Source organism: Bactrocera dorsalis, chromosome 3, assembly GCF_023373825.1.
Source record: "Bactrocera dorsalis isolate Fly_Bdor chromosome 3, ASM2337382v1, whole genome shotgun sequence".
Taxonomy (NCBI): Eukaryota; Metazoa; Arthropoda; class Insecta; order Diptera; family Tephritidae; genus Bactrocera; species Bactrocera dorsalis.
Window position 1 is genome coordinate 60,001,469 of NC_064305.1, and position 18,402 is coordinate 60,019,870.

At 36.2% G+C, this 18,402-nt stretch overlaps 1 protein-coding gene across 1 annotated transcript in view; it reads right to left on the bottom strand.

Moving 5' to 3' along the window:
- The window catches only part of LOC105221947 (nuclear pore membrane glycoprotein 210), a 112,978-nt gene that overhangs the window by 45,771 nt on the left and 48,805 nt on the right, over positions 1-18,402 (bottom strand). Inside the window, exon 21 of the mRNA XM_049451708.1 lies at positions 5,980-6,132. Within this exon, the coding sequence (XP_049307665.1) occupies positions 5,980-6,132 (153 nt within the window). The remainder of the gene's footprint in view (positions 1-5,979; positions 6,133-18,402) is intronic.

The following is an 18,402-nucleotide window of genomic DNA, read 5'->3' on the forward strand; positions in this document are numbered from 1 at the left end:
GATACCCGACATCTAATTTTTGCGGTGTACCCGTTATATAAGCAAAGTCCCGTTACAAGTATATTTGGCTAACAAGATAGAGTTTTTTTCCGGATATTTAATTTATACGGATAAGACGTATATTGGAATAACCGGATATACATACATAAACCAAAATTCATTTATAAGTATATTTGGTTAACAGGATATCCGGATTTTTTTTCATATTTCTAATTTATCCAGATAACACGAATATTGGATATATTTGAATCCATACTCAGCGAACACAAATATTAGAATGTGAATGAAATTTATATACCCGGTTATCCAGATTTCAGTTATTTAATTTTAAAAGGAATATTCAAATCCAATATTTAATAGGGAAGAATATATGAAATTTTGAGTAATCGGATATTCAAAATTTATGCAGATATTAATTTATAGTATACAGATAAGTTTAATAGTTCCATATCCGAATAAATAAGTGAAATATGTTTACTATAATAACCGAATACATATGAAAACTAAGTAACCAGATATTCATTTTTAAGGTTTTTTTGTGAAGAATATTCGAATGTGTATCTATAAGTATAATTCCGATACTAGGATAAGCGAACACATATAATTTATTAATTAAAATTTTGAGAGATCTTATCCAAACTCAATGAGAAGAATCAAGATAACTAATATACGATAAAATGAATATTAACCAAATTTTTTTAAACCTGTTATCCGGATAAATATACAAGCTAATATTAATCGTATTTTCATATTATCCGGATTTTATCCATGTCAAAAACTGAATATTAACCTTAACATTAACATTAATCGGATTTTCGTATTATCCATATTTTATCCATGTCAAAAACTGAATATTAACCAGGTTTTTATAAAATCTTTTATCTGGATAAGTATAAAAGGCAATATTATTTTCATATTAACCGGATTTTATTCATGTCAACAAATTAGTATTAAGCCGACTTTTTTAATCGTATTTTCATATTATCCGGATTTTATCCATGCCAACAAATTAATATTAACCCGATTCTTTTAATAGTATTTTCATATTATCCGGATTTTATCTATGTCAAAAACCGAATATTAACCAGATTTTTATAAAACCTTTTATCTGGATAAGTATAAAAGGCAATATTAATCGTATTTTCATATTAACCGGATTTTATTCATGTCAACAAATGAATATTAAGCGAATTTTTCTAAAACCTATTATCCGGATAAATATATAATGGAATATTAACCCAATTTCTTTCTAAACCTGTTATCCGGATAAATATACAAGCGAATATTAATGGTATTTTCATATTATCCGAATTTCATCCCTGTTAACAAAAAATCTAAATGGATAACCGAAAGCTCTAATATTTCTTAAGATTATTTTGCTATTTATGACCTTTGTCCAGATGTGCTTTTGATCATAAACCACAAAAATTTTTTAGACACTTATAGAGCCTCTCAAGAAAACTACCTAAGAAAACTTACTAAAGAGATTGTAATTATTTTTAAAGAAAAAGTTCCGACTGTTCGCAGTTTGTCTGGGTCTCTTTCGAAATCCTACATGTGAAAGTCAATTTAGACTTACGTCATAACCACCACACTCTGTTGCCGCTAATAAAGAGTTTAAAGAGGATAATAGTTATTAAAATTTAAGCAAACAAAATTGAAAAAGCAATGGATATTTACATATCCGCATGACTTCAAATTCATACATATGTACATATATACTTTTTAAACTAGAAACTTTTTCACGCGACTCTGTTAACTACTGCAACAACAGTCACCGCTGAGTAATTACTGAAATGAATGCAAATTAAGGCCACGTAAAGTTATTGAGTGATGATAATGTGGGGCATATATACGAGTACACAGCCACCGAACAAACTTCGAGAACATTTTCACAGATTTATTGAAAATGTGGCAAATGTGAAATATGTATGTGTATGCATTTAATATAGGAAGTGAAAATTTCAAAATAAAACTGATTACACTGAATAAACATAAATGGTTATCAAAATATACAAACAGATGCATTATTGTCCTCAAACTGAAATTTACGGCCCCACATGATCTATTGGCTCTGCACAAGTGTAATCCTCCACATTAAAATATAAAAATAAAAAAATGACTACAATTGAGTCTTTCAGGCCAAAATTGTGAACATAGCAGTAGTACTTGATACCCTCTGCTCTGATCAGCAAGTATGTACTATGTATATCTCCTACTTTTAGACAAGAAAACTTGGTAATACGGTGGGAGTCATCACAGAACACCTACCCTTAAGATCTCAGCTTCAGAAAATGGGAAAAGTGGATTCGCGGAATGCAGAGCATTACGCGGACGATGATGAGAAGCTGGAACATTGTGAACATATAAATTGCACAAATCCGAATTCATTATTACTTCTAATTTCTTTAATATTTTTATGCAGCAACAAATACCCAACTTGTGACAATAAAAATATACCAAGAAACCCAAGACCACGTGGAAAAGATATCAGTGTTAACAAAACCATAGTACGGAAGAGCAAAGCCGAGCCTTTTAAGCCAGCCAGAGAAATTATGATCGAAGTTAATGACGAATATGGTGTGGATGTGTACAGAAGGTTTGTAGGAATACGGCTCCGTTTCGGTATTTGGATGTATAGAAAAATTTATGCAAGACAATGATCCGAAGCACACCGCACAGGTAGTGAAGCAAAGCCCAGACCTTAATCCAATAGAAAATATATGAAATGATGTCAAAACCTATATAGCAAGGAAAAAATTAAAACATCTGGATGCGTTATGTTCTGGAATTGAGAAGGCTTGATATTCAATTTTAAAGGAACGATGGAAAAATTGGTGGACGGCATGCAGTGAAGATGAGAATGGGTGTTTAAAAAAGGTGGATATAAGGACTGTCCCGTAAAAAATTGACCCTTCGTTTTTCATTAATAACAAGAAAACCAAAGAATTTTTTCAAAGTCTTGTTTTATTTTTTATTAATGAGGACTATAGAGATTACAAATTATAAATAACATTTAACAAATATTTGTTTTCTGTAAAAATTCCTTACTTTTTTCTTAATGCTTATGTTTTGTACAGTGTTTTCATCGATAGTACCGTACGACCTTCGCCACTTATTTCTAAAATCTTGTAAATTTTTTGCAGTACCTTTAATCTTCCGGAGATTCGATTTCATTAGAGCCCAATATCTCTCAATAGGTCGAAGCTCTGGGCAATTAGGTGGATTCGCTTTTCTTGGAATAATATTGACATTATTGCTTTCATACCACTCCATGGTAGCTGTAAAATAGTGAGAGGTTGCTAAATCAGGCCAGAACATTACAGTACCCTCATGTTCGCGTATAAATGGCAAAAGAAGTTTTTGAAGGCACTCGCTAATATAAATTTTTGAATTTATTGTGCCCTGTGTTAGAAAAAAACTGTTTCTCAAACCGCAAGTACATATCCCTTGCCAAACCATATTCTGCTTGGGAAATTTGGTCATTTTCTTTTCCTTAAATTTTCTCTGTACTTGCCCCTTCTTCATACAGGTATAATATTCATGCCCCGGTAACTGTTTGAAATCTGCCTTAACGTAGGTTTCGTCGTCCATCACGCAACAGTCAAATTTTGTTAGGTATCCTTCATACAAATTTCGAGCTCGTTTTTGAGCAACCAATTGCTTTTCATCGGAACGATCTGGCACTCTTTGAACTCTATATGTCTTTAGCTTACTATCATTCTTTATCCTTTGTACAGTACTTTTAGAGGTACCTGCTTTAACAGCAACATCTCGTACTGAAGTGTTGGGATTCTGCTTAAAAACTTCCTTCACTCTTTTTGACAAATTTCCTTCTGCACCTGGTTTTCTACCCGAACCTTTTTTTTCGTACAGTAGGTACATCCTTTTTGTAATTCGAAACAACCCTTTTGACAGTATTTTCCGATGCTCCAGTTTTTTTATCTATAACTGAATATTTTAATTCTGGATTTTCCAGGTAAGTGGACAAAACCAATTCGCGCACTTTTTCTTGATTGTTAGACATCTTAATAGCTTGAAGTGTTGACATCAAATGTTATACATTTTGTTAATCGTCAGATTGTATAGAAAAAAACAAGTCCCCATTGAGACTAAGGCCATAAACAGGTACGTCACAATCTTAAGGAATAAAAGGGTAAATTTTTTACGGGACAGTCCTTACTACAAAATAATAACGAAGAGAGCAATCTTATGTCTTTTTGAAATTTTTTGTAAACCCTTTTGAGATTCCGCTATTTATATGTCCCAGCTACCTATAGAATATTGATGTTTTCGTCCTTTTTATAATGATAATAAAATATTTATTGTTTTAGTAAAATGAAAGTGAATAATTTTTAAAATAAAACGCATGCCTCATTGAATCCGTAAGTGGTAAACTTAAGAAATAAATAAATGTTCTTATTTGATGACTAATATGAATACCGATATTGACGATTGTCTCATGGCTCTAATTATCACAATCTTCATTTAGTGACTCTGCTAGTCAGGAGTCTCATTTTAGTATTCTGGCAGATACAGTATACTACTATACAGTATACTACTTTACTGTATCTGCCAGAATACCAAAATGAGACTCCTGACTAACAGAGTCACTAAATTACTATTGTGACAATTAGAGACATGAGGCAATCGTCTCAAGCAGAATACCGATATAAGTATGCTATTTATGTGACCATGTCTGTAGGTGAATGCCGCCTTCGGCTCCCAATGCGGCAACTCAGCCTTGAGTCTTCGGCTTCTAATGCTGCAACTCATACGCCTTCCTTTTCAGGCAATCAACCAAACAGTTCTAGAATGAAAACATGCTGTAAGGTCTGGATTTCTCAACCTTCCTGAACACATTTAAAATATAGCGTGATATTTTAAGAACACCGTTCAGAGATAAAATTTTAAGGGGTGCTGAAAGGAATAGTTCTGGGAGATATTTAAGACCAATTAAACAAAGAAGAAGTACTAAAATTGTTAAATTTTCTCTAAAAACTTTAAATTTTTGTAAAAATCCTTATTTTTTAATTTTTAATTAAATATTTAAAGATTTAGAAAAACTAATTCAAACTTGGAATAATTGAGTTAATTAAATGGAAGTGTCTGATATTCAATTTGCCTTGCAAATATGGCCTGCATTTACCGGCCGCACGCCGCAGCAGCAGCAAAACCAGACCGAAAAGGCAATGCATATTTCCATTGAAATGCCAACAATGGCCAAATAGAAACACAAAACCCAAATAAACAGCAACAGAATCTTTGCAGAACAATTCTCAGTGGCAAGGCTGAGTTGGAGCCGGGCGTCGCTCTCGGTCATATTTTCACACTTGCAAAATACAAAGTACTCGTAACACAAATTACTTAGGCACTTTAGACGCAGACCTCTATTTATATGTGTGTTGCAAGTATAGATGTTGCAAGTATGTTGGTGCTGCAGTTATTTGTATGTGAGCAAGTATGTGCGTGTGAGCAAGTATGTATGTATGTACATATGTGCAACAGCTTAGGTAGCTGGTCGCCTGTTGGTGGAGTCATAGAGCAAGCAACCATTTTTCATATCGGTAATCACGTGTGAATTACTCGGACGTTTACTCGTTTCCGGCGCCACACACACATGCACACCCAGCAGCTCACGTGCTTGTAATTGCGACTGGCAAATATATGCATATGCATGTATTATTCAAATTACATATGCATGCATGTATGTGTGTGCAGTGTACATGAGCCTTAAGTAAGGACTTCCGGCAAAGGCACTCTTTGCTTTGTCATCATTGGCAACAACAACAAAAACAGCAGCGACAACGACGACAATCTGGCTCGTTGTGCAGCTAAACGGGCGACACACACATGCATATACAATGTATATATATACTAACACACACATACATGCATATGGATTTGCCACACGTGCATCATATATCGCTTGGCCAACACTTTGTGGTGATAATTCATTTTTTACTACTGTCGGCTTACCTCAATGTCTTGTTGCGTTGTTGGTGAATGGACACGGATAAATAATTGCTCATCTGTTGGCAGTTCGTGCAGTATCCTCACCTTGTACTGCAAGGAGCCGTGCGCCTTTACTTCTTGTATGACTTGCAAATATTTTGCATCCGACGCTTTCACCTGCAAATTTAAATGGGAAATTAAATGCGAGTATTCTTAATAAACAGTTGCATAATATACTTATATGTGTATATATATGTATATATGTATGTATGTGTTGGTATGTAAGTGCTTGCAACTCTATTGATGGTTTGTTGTTACAAATTGTTATGTTTATGTGAGCGCTTATGCATTGATTCTGATTATGAATATGTATAATCTCAATATACAGGGTGTGTAATTTTTTGTATGCCAAATTAAAATTTATTAAATTTCATGTAACGAAAAATATATCCTTTAAAAGGAGCTTGAAGCAATCTGAGCTGAAACCTTGGAATATCGCCAACACAGGGTGTACCACGAAATTACTTTAGGTCCTATGAATGGTGGGTAAACTAAGCGAGAAAATTATGACACATGTTAGAGGTGAATATGAATGATGAATATACAGTACTAGGGAAATTATAAAATATAGCCGTAGTCTAGTCTCAACTACAGAAACATGCCAAAGTGCAACTGACAGAACGCAGATCATGCAAGGCGGAGAATGGCGACGATTGTGACGTGATATCTTTCAATACTCACAATACACCAAACAACAAGGGAATTGGAAGCTAGGTTGGAAAACAAGGCAAACGTTAACTTCGGTTGCACCGAAGCCTTACACAAATACAAAAGATTATATACAAGAATTTTATTTTATCAAACCCAATGCCAAAAGCACGAGGAAAACTTGCATACACTTTGATTTTCTAAGGACTTCGTAGAAAAGAAGTAAGGGAGTAAACTCTGGAAACCAAGGTAACTTATAAAATCATCATCAAAAGTCCTGAAAATTTTTCTTGGAGAAGCTACATACCCTTTTCTTGATAGTGTGACATGGAGCGCTGTCTTTTGGAACTAACTAAAGTCAAAACCTAGAGGTATTCCAACGATGAAATAACACTAATGCAATATCAAAGTTATTAAATCTTTCCCTACCAACATCAAGGTTAACACACCATGTATGCATTTTGAAGAGCACATGTCGAAAGAGAAGTGTTGATTATGGGCAAAGAAAAGCAGGAAAGGCGACTGTGTGCAAATTGATTGAGGTCAGTTGACATGAAGTTAATGAGAAAATTAGAAATACTTATAGTAAAGTCAAATGTATATTTTTGTTGTAACAACAACGTAGTTTGTTGCATTTTGGCAACCAGTAAAGTGTGAAACATTTAGCATAATAGAAAGTACATCGAAAATCAAATGAATTATTATGTAAAGAGTAATCCATTTCGAGTTTCCCACTTTTTTCACTCGAAAGAACATTCTTTCGCATTTAGTTTTTGAAGATTATTTCTTTCAAATGTTGACCGCGACTTCGGCTCAGATGGTCCATCCGTTGAGGCCAATTGTTTATGACTCGTTCGAGCATTTCGACTGGTAACTGCGAATGACAAGCGTCATGTTTTGCTCCAATGCCTGAATCGAAGCAGGATTGCCAGTATAGACTTTAAACTTTACATATCCCCACAGGAAAAAAGTCTAACGATCTTGATGGTTAATTGAAATTTTCCGCTTACCGAAGTGTTCTCTCAATAAATCCATTGAGTGATGCGTGGGAAATGGCGTCGTCTTTTTGAAACCAAATGTCGCCGATATCAGGAGCTTCAGTTTCAGACATCAAATAGTCGGTTATCATGGCGCGATAAGGGTCACCATTGATGGTTAGGTTTTCACCGCATAATTTTTGAAGAAATATGTGCCGATGATTCCACCGACCCACAAACCACACCAAACCGTTGTTTTTTCTGGATGAAATGGCAGCACTTGAATCTCTTCAGGTTACTCTTCGTTCCAAATGCGGCGATTAAGTTTGTTTACATACACATTGAACCAGAAATGGGCAACATCGCTGACAAAATTTTGCTCGAATTAAGCTTGTATGTTTTCAATTTAAGATCTCTATGTAAAATGTGCCAAGTCGTACCATAAGTCAGTCCGAGTTGGCACGGTGTTAGTGTACACTCTGAGCTACGCCACTCTGCTATATTTTCTTCACTGACAGCTGGACGTGGTCTATTCGATCGAATATTATACAATAATGAATGCTGAGTCTCGAGATGGGTGATGGTGTGGCGAATAGTACGTTCAGTAGGCCGATTATGTTGACCATAAATTGACGAAGAGAAACACATTCTTTACAAAACGGAAATTTTTGTAGTAAAATCGAACGATTTATAAACGATGTTCAGGCATTGTTCCATAATGAGTTGCCAAACAATAATGAACAAAAATAACATCACAGCGCGTGATCTGCCAAAAAAGGCTATTGAAAAAAGTACCTCTACTTGGATCACCCGGTAAATTAGGGCAACATGTCTAGTAGAAAATCGTATCTGATCAAAAAATATTATATCCTTACTATATAAAATATACTTTCAAATCCTGTGATTTGCTGAAGAAGGGAATTTCTTAGCAAAGAGAACGTTTAAGAGTAGAGTTATAATTATTGTTTTATTTCATGCCAAGAAAGGAGCAGTCTACGAGGTTGAGTTTATTGTAAACAAAGGCAAGATAATGTATCTAGAGATTTCTTGGCTGCTATAAATTTGTCTTTCTACGAACAGGCTAAATTCCACCAAGAATCTAAGGCTGGAGATCAGAATAACTCTTGCTTACAGGGTCTACTTTGGGATCGATAGACAATTGAGAATCAGATCCCTACTAGGATCTATAAGTTTATCAATAAGCCCGTCCTATTGTGTTGCTCAAAAACATAAACGATGACGAACCGATTGATTTGCTCTTGAAATCCTCAAGATCTATGAGCCATATTATATAATTATAACTATGATAAATCGAAAATTACAAAAATTTATTTGCTATAGTTTCATTAAGCCTTGAATTCATGTACTATATATACCATTGACAACTCACTAACATTTATTTGAGTTTTCACTTCATTATTAGCACAATACTGGTGTGTGTGCATGTGTTTGTGGTTTCTAAGGTCGGTAATGTCTTAGCTACTTTAATTAACACAGCAGTCAGCGAATAACAAATATTTATACAGTACATATGCACTTACAAACATACATACATATATATACATAAGTACTTATTTACAGATAGATATATAGCAAAGCGAATTTGCACATAGTGATTATATATTTACTTTACTTGCCTTACTTTGTTATATAACGACCTATAATATTTATGCAATGTGTATATAATGTACAAATATGTTCATATTTACTTCATTGATTTAAGTACATACGCGTCCATATTAATTATTAGTTTAGTATTAAAATTTATTGCTAACGATGTGTGTCACGGAAGTGTGTCATTTCAGCCCCATGAACATTTAGGCTTGAATCAAACTAGAGGTCACAAAGGAAAGGAAAAGCAATCTTCAAAGCTCGTTTTAACTGTCAAGAGTACTTCACGGTGTAATCAAAACTTTTTCAATTTAATGAGCTTGAGAATTCTCAATTTTAACGCAGACGTATTTAAATATAAGAAAAACTGCTAGGAGAGGCCTTTAGAAGCTATATTTCAACATGAATCTCGAAATAAGAAAACTATCGTTTTCAACATTAACTCAAATGTGTTTAACCCTGGGTTAGACGAAAAAATGTAAATTGACACTTTGACGCATGGACGCCTATAGGGCAATGACTTTTTAAAATCCTCACAACTACGGAGAGGCTAGCCTCACTAGATCTCTTAGGATCTTAGTCCACTATACTATTTGAGTAGATGGTCGCTTCTCTTGGCCAACAACCTTCCCCCCAAGCTTTGCCCGTCTGTAAAGAAGCTCACTGCCCTCTGTCATTCAACGGCTTCTTCCCACAAAGAGCCTCCAGAATTTGGTTTGGCGACTCCAAGACGCAGTTTTCATTTAGGAATCCAGATTATTCGAGTCTAATAGCACATATGCTTTGCAAATGTGGTCCTTTCCTCCTTCCACCACATAAATACTCCGCACAAAAAACCCCTTTTTTCCAATGGCTCGTCTACAGCAGTATAAGGAAATCGATGCCATTTTTGCTCTTTTCGATATTCGGCTTGCATGAAAGCTTTTTATCTGCAATGAGCCCTAGATATTTCACTGAATCCGCCGGATGACACCTTTAAGAATACATCGGAAAATTTCATTTTTCAATTTGAAAGAATTATAATTTTCAACCCAATCTTAATATTACAACCTAAAACTTAGAAGACCCTCGCCAACACGTGCTTCTTTTGGCTGATTAAGCAATAGAAAAGTAAGGCACTCTCTCTACGAGCAAAGACCAATTTCTACAAGACACTTATTATTAATGCCATCACTGATGAGTTGGCATTAGTTGTGTTCGAGAGAAAGGCTTTGCGGAAGATTAACGGCAAATACCGCATTCGATGCAACGATAAGCTATACGAAATGTACGGCGTTATTGACATAGTTTTGTAAATCAAGTAACAGCGGCTGTGCTGGCTAAGTTATGTTATTCGGAGGGATGAAAACACTCCGGCTTTGAAGGTTTTTAATTCTGTAGCCGCGAGTGTAAGCAAAGGAAGAAGACCCACTCCGTTAGAGAGATCAGATGTAGGAGGACCTGGATGTACTTGATATCTCGAATCGGCGCCAAATAGCGAAGAGAAGAAACGACAACGCGCGCTGTTGTTAACTCGGCCATAACAGCGTAAGCGAGCTGTATGTTAGCAAAGAGGAACAAAACTCAGAGAAAAATATCAAAATGACATTATTTTTCACATTGTTCAACTTAACAACCATTGAGTAAAGGTTAGAAGAAATTCCCAAAAATATTTTATGTCTAAACAGTAATTCAACTGGACAAACATAATATTCCCCACATCAAAAATAAAAAATATATATTTACAATTAGGTTGATCACCTTGAAGGAACTATAATTCTCAATTGCTAAAAGTGATTAACCAAAGGTTAGAGATAATTCAGAAAGACAGTGTTTGCAACATTACTTCAACTGAATACTCACAGAATTATTATCAAAAAGCATAGCATTTAGAATAATTAATAATTAAACATGACGAAACTATATTTCACAACTTAAACTCAAATATATTTAACCAAAGGTTTTATATGCAAGTATACTGATAAAACGCATATAGAGAGAAATCGGAGAAAGACTTTGGGAAACCTCTTTCTCTAGAACAGGTGAGTTGTTAAGGCATAACATTTGATGTCAAATTGAAAACAGCAGAGTTCCTCAAGCTTTTAGGCATAGGTATTTCCTCAATGCTTATTGGGTTGTCATTATCGAGAATTCTTGTTTGAAAATGTGTCGCATCTATATAAATTTATGTAAGCGTGTGTATGTATGACGCACATTTGTGATTTACAATAATTTGCTAGATCTGTTTGTGGCAATATTTACAAAAGTTTACACACACTTTTGGACAAATAATTAAATTATAGCCACAATATAGTGAAGCTCGGCAAATATGTGCTACTTTATTGCAAATTTAATATTTTGTTGCCAACTACTTATACTTAGCAGCTACAGAGTGGCTGAATGCGTGTATAAAGTTGCAAATTGCAAATAAATTAAACACAGATGTGAATGTGGGTGTGTGTTAGTGAGTGTGGCTGGTGTTAAAATCTTCAAATTATAAATAGACAATATGCGATTTGTCTTGATTAGAAATAAATTAAATACGAATTTATTCCATTGAAATGGGAAATGCCACAACAGTGCATTTTCTGTTGTTGTTGTTGTGAAAAGCTTTCTTCGGCGTAAAATTAATCAAAAATATGGTTTCCTCTTCGAGATAAGAACGCAATGTCTATTTAGGCGTTGTAATAAATTGTTATAGGAATTCGAAAAATTATTTTATAAAATTGCCGACATGTCAGACAAATCTTTTAGTCGCAATACATATTGAATTCAACAAAAATCAATTTCATGATTTATGCAATTATTTGCAGGGAATGTATGAAGCTGAAGAATTGTACCTGCTGACAACATGTATCGAAAGATGTATGGATTTATGAAAATAGAAATTGAAGAAGAATGTGAAAGCATGCACTGTAAGACCACCACTGCCAATTCTCCTCTTGTTCCTCAGTCCAGAGTGCAAAATGATTTCGCTGGAACACCTTATATCCCTGTGTCCACCCTAGAACTCGTCTTAAGTATCTAGGCGCTTCGAAGGTCAAGGGACTAGACGAAGTATCAAACGTAGTTGTCAAATTCCTCTTAAAGTTCGCAAAAAGTGTTCACGGCCTGTATGACGAATATTTCTCCTAAATCTAATCTGAACCTCCATTTGGCATTACTAAGAACCAATAGGGCCAGCCGGCCAGTATAACCTAACCTAACCTATTTTCATTTATAGAGAAGTAGCAAGCCCAGTGCGTATGGCTAATTTTTTATACATATCGGTCAATCTGTGCGGTCTAATATTGAGATTCGAGGAGTATACTTTTATGAGAGTGCAAAAAATCTGCTAAACCGAATAAATATTTTCCTTACCACCCATATACGAATATAAATATTTTTGAACTTTCGATTGCCCTTATACTGGGTTACAGTTGGAATACAGAAGGCTGGTAGGGGCTCCCACGTTACGGCCAAGGACTTAAAGGCAAGTCAGTGGATACTGCCTTTCATACTATCGTAACCTGGCTTGAGGAAGCCATTAGGGTTAAAGAATTAATATTGAGGGAAATATGGAAGCGATGTATCACTTATGGTCACAGGAAAGTTTCTGAGTATCGTTTATGAGATACCCCTGCGTCGTAACAAATTGGACCTTCGGAGGTGGGCTTGCCATCAACCCAAATAAAACCGAGATGGTGTTATTTACTAGAAGATACAAGATCCCGGTGACACCGCTGCCGCAAATGGGAGACATACGTCTGCAATCGGCGGATACAGTGAAATATCTGGGACTCATCCTGGATAGGAAGCTTTCATTGACACCGAAAGAGCAAAAAAGGCATCGAATGCCTTATACTGCCACCGAAACAGGTTCTTTGGCTCTATGACACTATAGTCAAACTAATTATGCGCGAAGAAGACTTAGTGTGTTGGATGGCTCTAGAAAAGATAACACTTGCAAAAAAAACTCGAGAACGTTCAACGGGCGGTACTCATAAACATGTATGGTGCACTAAGGTCCACTCAAACCATGGCACTTAACGCCATATTGCACATAGTACCCGTAGGCATCGTCGGAAGGTGATTGGCGCGAAAGTTCCTATCACACTCAGAGAAACTGGGTTCCTAGGAGAGCACGTGTCTGAACACTCGGCATCGACTATCTTCTTAAAAATACTGGTATGGATGCCAGTCTACACGGGAATCGCAGGAAATTGTAAATCTGATGACCTAACAAGGAAAGCCACCTTAGAACTACTATCTGTAGAATGGAAGCGGGTCGGTGTTCCTGTATTCTCTTGTGTTCTACTACTAGATAACTGAGCTTCGCGGAAACTTGGCCTGCGTAGGGCCACTATCGGCACATGCGCAATCGCCAAAACTTTTGGCCCAAGGTCGATCGCAAGAGATCTAGTGCTCTCCTTGCCTATTGACGGTTTTAACAACGGTTTTAGTAACCGTTTCCAGCTATAAGAATTACCGGAAGATGAGGTGGAAACCACTCAACACTTCCTTCTTGACTGTCCCGCGTATGGGAGGTCAAGATTTTTGCACTTGGAAGCGCATACCTTCAGACATTCCACCCAACTGGCGGAAAATTAAACGCCTTTGTTAATTTGTACTGGCGACTAAGCGTTTTGCTAATTTTTAAATTCAAACACAGGAGTTCTTCTTTATGACTCCATAAAGGACTACATAAGCTAACATAAAGGGAGTTCGAGAGTATCATGAAGCTAAACAAATTAAGGTGCTCAAATATTGGTTGTCAAATATCTCCCTTCCGCCTTTTTGTCCCTTGAAGCTCATATCTGGTAATACTACAAGTATACATCTTTGAAAGGTCTTGACATAACCTACAAAACGACGCTATGGATGATTAGTTTGGATACTGCGTTCAGCAGTTATAGACGTGTAAACATGGAGTTCACTAACGCCGAAATTCGCGGTATTTTAAAGTTTTCCTTCGTTAAAGGCAAATCTACTAGAGAAACGTTCCGTGAGATTAATGGTGTTTTGGGGGATGGTACTCTATCACTTCGAACTGCGGAGGAATGGTTTCGACGATTCAGAGCGGGTGAAAACGACACCATGGATAAGCCAGCCGGCGGAAGACCTGTGACAACGAATACCGATCAAATCATGAAAAACATCGCATTAGACCGGCATGTGGCATCTCGCGACATCACCCAGAAGATGGGAGTTAGTCACCAAACCATTTTAAACTATCTGCAGAAGGCTGGGTACACAAAAAAGCTTGATGTTTGGGTGTCGCATGATTTGACCTTCTGGACCGAATCAACGCCTGCGATATGCTGCTGAAACGGAACGAACTCGACCCATTTTTGAAGCGGATGATGACTGGCGCCGAAAAATGGATCACATACAACTATATCAAGTGAAAAGGGTGGTGGTCGAAGGCTGGTGAATCGTCCCAAACAGTGGCCAAGCCGGGCTTGACAGCCAGGAAGGTTTTGCTCTGTGTTTGGTGGGATTCGAAGGGAATCATCCACTATGAGTTGCTCCCATATGACCAGACGCTTAATTCTACCATCTACAGCGAACAACTGGAACGCTTGAAGCAGGCGATCGGACAGAAGCGTCCAGAATTGGCCAACAGGAAGGATGTAGTGTCCCACCAGGGCAACGCCAGACCACACTTCTTTGATGACTCGTCAGAAGCTACGAGAGCTCGGTTGGGAGGTTTTAACGCATCCACCATATAACCAGGACATAGCGCCAAATGATTACCACCTGTTCTTGTGCATGGCGAACGCCCTTGGTGGTGTAAAGTTGAACTCAAAAGAGGCTTGTGAAAAGTGACTGTCCGAGTTCTTAGCAAATAAGGAGGGGGCTTCTACGAGGGGGGTATTATGAAGTTGCCGTCTAGATGGAAACTGATTAACGAACGAAACGGCGTATATTTGCACTAAATCCGATCACTGCAACTCTTTTTATAAAGCATTGAATAAAGCACAAACAAAACGGAAGGGAAGCGGATTTGACAACCTTTACTATTTTCGCTTAAAGATTAATTTAAAATCGAAATGTAAATTTATTCCAAAAATTTATGGCTGCAAATGAATTTTGTTTCAGTTGATTTTTGGAATCACACTCGCTGCATATAAAGTAGCATGCAACAGATAATTTTTTAGCGAGTCGCAATAATTTCAAACTAATTTAGTTGTACAACAACAATAAGCAAAATATTAAAATATTATGTTTTTAAACACAACAAAAACAACAAAAGCGCACAAATAACTCGAATTATAACTCGAAAATTCATTTGCATAAAATGAATCAAAGTGATGAGGAAACAATAGGTACCGTTACAAATTACCCCGTCAATAACACATATATATGTTTGTATGTGAATATGTAAATAATGTGGAAAAATGTGCAAACCTAAAACGGAATCCCTGGCAATTTACGAAATGGAAATAGTTTATGCATTTATCTATGTAAATTAGCCAAGCGACGACTGCTGAGCGAAATAAAATTTCTATTAAAGTTTATAATTTCAGTTATGAAAACTATTTTCCAATGCAGGCAAGCTGGTGGGGAGCGAATTGTATGGGTTTAGAGCTGTCAGGGGTTGCCATGAAGCTCTAGAGGGCATTAGCCAAAGCGCCAGAAATATTTACCGCTAATTTCGGCGAATTCGGTCGTTATGAAAAAACGGAACAAAATAAATGGAATTTATTGCTCGGAGTGTGTGTGAGTGCGTGGCTTTATTGTTGCCAGATTAGCGAAGCAATTAAATAGCAGTTTTTGCAAACATATTTGTGGCTGCAACAATTTTGAGAATTTCATACTTGTTTATGATGCGCGAATTATTTGAAAAGTTTAAAGGCGAACTCATTTGGTGCGAAAGCTTTTTTAATTAATTATTTAATTTTTTGTTTTCATACATTGTATGTATTTGGAACAAGCTGCTTGCTGTAAGCTACTGTTATTATTTTACAGTAAATTTTCGAGAAATATTTTACGATTTTCAATGTTATAAAAACTGAGTGCGTTATTCAGACGCCGAAAATGCAACAAATGGAATTTACTAGACTCTCGAAGGTGACTACAAAGCGAGGTTGCGAATTTTATAATTAACAATTTTGGATCAAAAATTAAATTTTGCAAGTAAAAGTTAAATTTTCAATTTAATTAAATTTTCAAATTTCAATTTGACAGCTGTCGAAACATTTTTTTCTAAATTATATAATGTTGTGTGAAGCAACTTTTGTTTTTGTGAAAAAAATGGATAAACAGGAATTTAAGAGGTTGATAAAAGAAGGAAAAAATAATGTTGCAGCCAAAACTTGGCTTGTTGACGAGTTTCCGGACACCGCCCCGGGAAAATCAACCATCAAGGATTGATAAACTAAAGTTAGACGCAGTGAAAAGAGGACCGAAAACGGTGAACGCAGTGGATTCCCAAAAGAGGTTGTTGCCTACGAAAACATTAAAAAAAGGACGCAAAATAATTTTGGATAACCGTAAAGTCAAGTTGTTTGAGAATAGCAGGAAAGAGCTGTGCAAAATGGGCGCCTCTGGACCGAAAGACTTGACGTTTGAACAACGTTTACAAATCGTTCAACTTTATTACGAAAATTCGCGTTCTGTAAAGGATGTGTTTAGTGCATTCGCAACACCATGACCCATCTTGAGACCCAGCATTCATTATTGGATTATGTTCGACTAAATAGACTACGTTCAGTACGCAGTAAAGAAAATATAGCAGACGTAGCTGAGAGTGTATACGAAGACCTCGGACTGACGGAGATCCGACGTTTTCGAGCCAAATTTTGTTCAGCGACGAAGCCCATTTCTAGCTCAATGTGTAAGTAAGCAAGCGAAATTGCCGCATTTGGGACGAAGTGAAACCTGAAGAGAATAAAGAGCTCATATTTCATCTAAAAAAAAACGGTTTGGTATGGTTTGTGGGCCGGTGGAATCATCGGTCTACATTTCTTCAAAATTGATGACAGTGAGAAGGTAACCGACAATGGCGACCGTTTTCGGGCCAGGATAATCGACTATTTGATGCCTGAAAATGAAGCTCGTGATCTCGCCGACATTTGGTCACATGAATCAATGGATTTATTGAGGGAACCCTTCGGTAAGCAGATAATTTTATGTTTTAGGCCTGCCGATTGGCCACCAAGATCGTGTAATATCACACCATTAGACTTTTTGTGGGGATATGTAAAGTATAAAGTCTATAGGGACCCACTTCAGTTCAGGCATTGGAGCAAAACATCACGCGTGTCAATCGCCAGTTGGCAGTCAAAATGCTCGAACGAGTCATCGACAATTGGACTCAACGAATGGACCATCTGAGACGTAGACGCGGCCAACATTTGTATGAGATAATCTTCAAAATATATATGCCAAAGAAGGTTTTTTCGATGATAAGAAACATTCCTATTAAATTTGAACTTTTTGTGTTTTTTTCTTTAAAGAAGTGGGGAACCTCGAAATGCATCACGCCTTGTAATGTGATTCACAATATTCCAGCCTTGACTTTTTATGTATTTGTTTAACTGTGTTAATATATAATAAAAAAAATATGTTGATCGTATATGTATATCCAAAATACTTTCATTCTCGAACATATGAAAAAATTCTATCTGTTTGACAGATAAAAAAATGCCACTGATATACATTTAATGAGAGCTATACATAATAAAATAACGAAGCAAATTCCATTATTAAGGTTGCATTACATTAATTTAATCGTTAATTAAAATATGCACGTTAAGTGCTTTTGATGCGCCACATACACGCAAACCAACCATAGATACCAAAGCGTGTCTCTTATGACACGCGCAACATGTTGCAGAAGGATATTATAGCTTTATATTGCCAACTAAAAAAAAATTAAAATTAAAGAAAAACCAAGAAAAAACGTATAAACCCCTTTACAAATACCAAAGATTCCTTAGATGAACTTGATTTTAGTTACTTAAAGTTAGTTACTTAGTGATCCGATATTGGCGGTTGCGACAAATAAAGAGCTTCATAGGCATGAAAAGGACATGGCTAAATCGACTCAGCTCGTCCTGCAGATCATTTACATATTATGGGTTCCCGACGCTTCCTTCAAAGTGTTAAAAACTTCGTAGCAACCTAGCAAAGGAGTATAAATATTGACAAAAGCGAAAATTGGTGGCTTCAAGTGATTCCCCAAAAC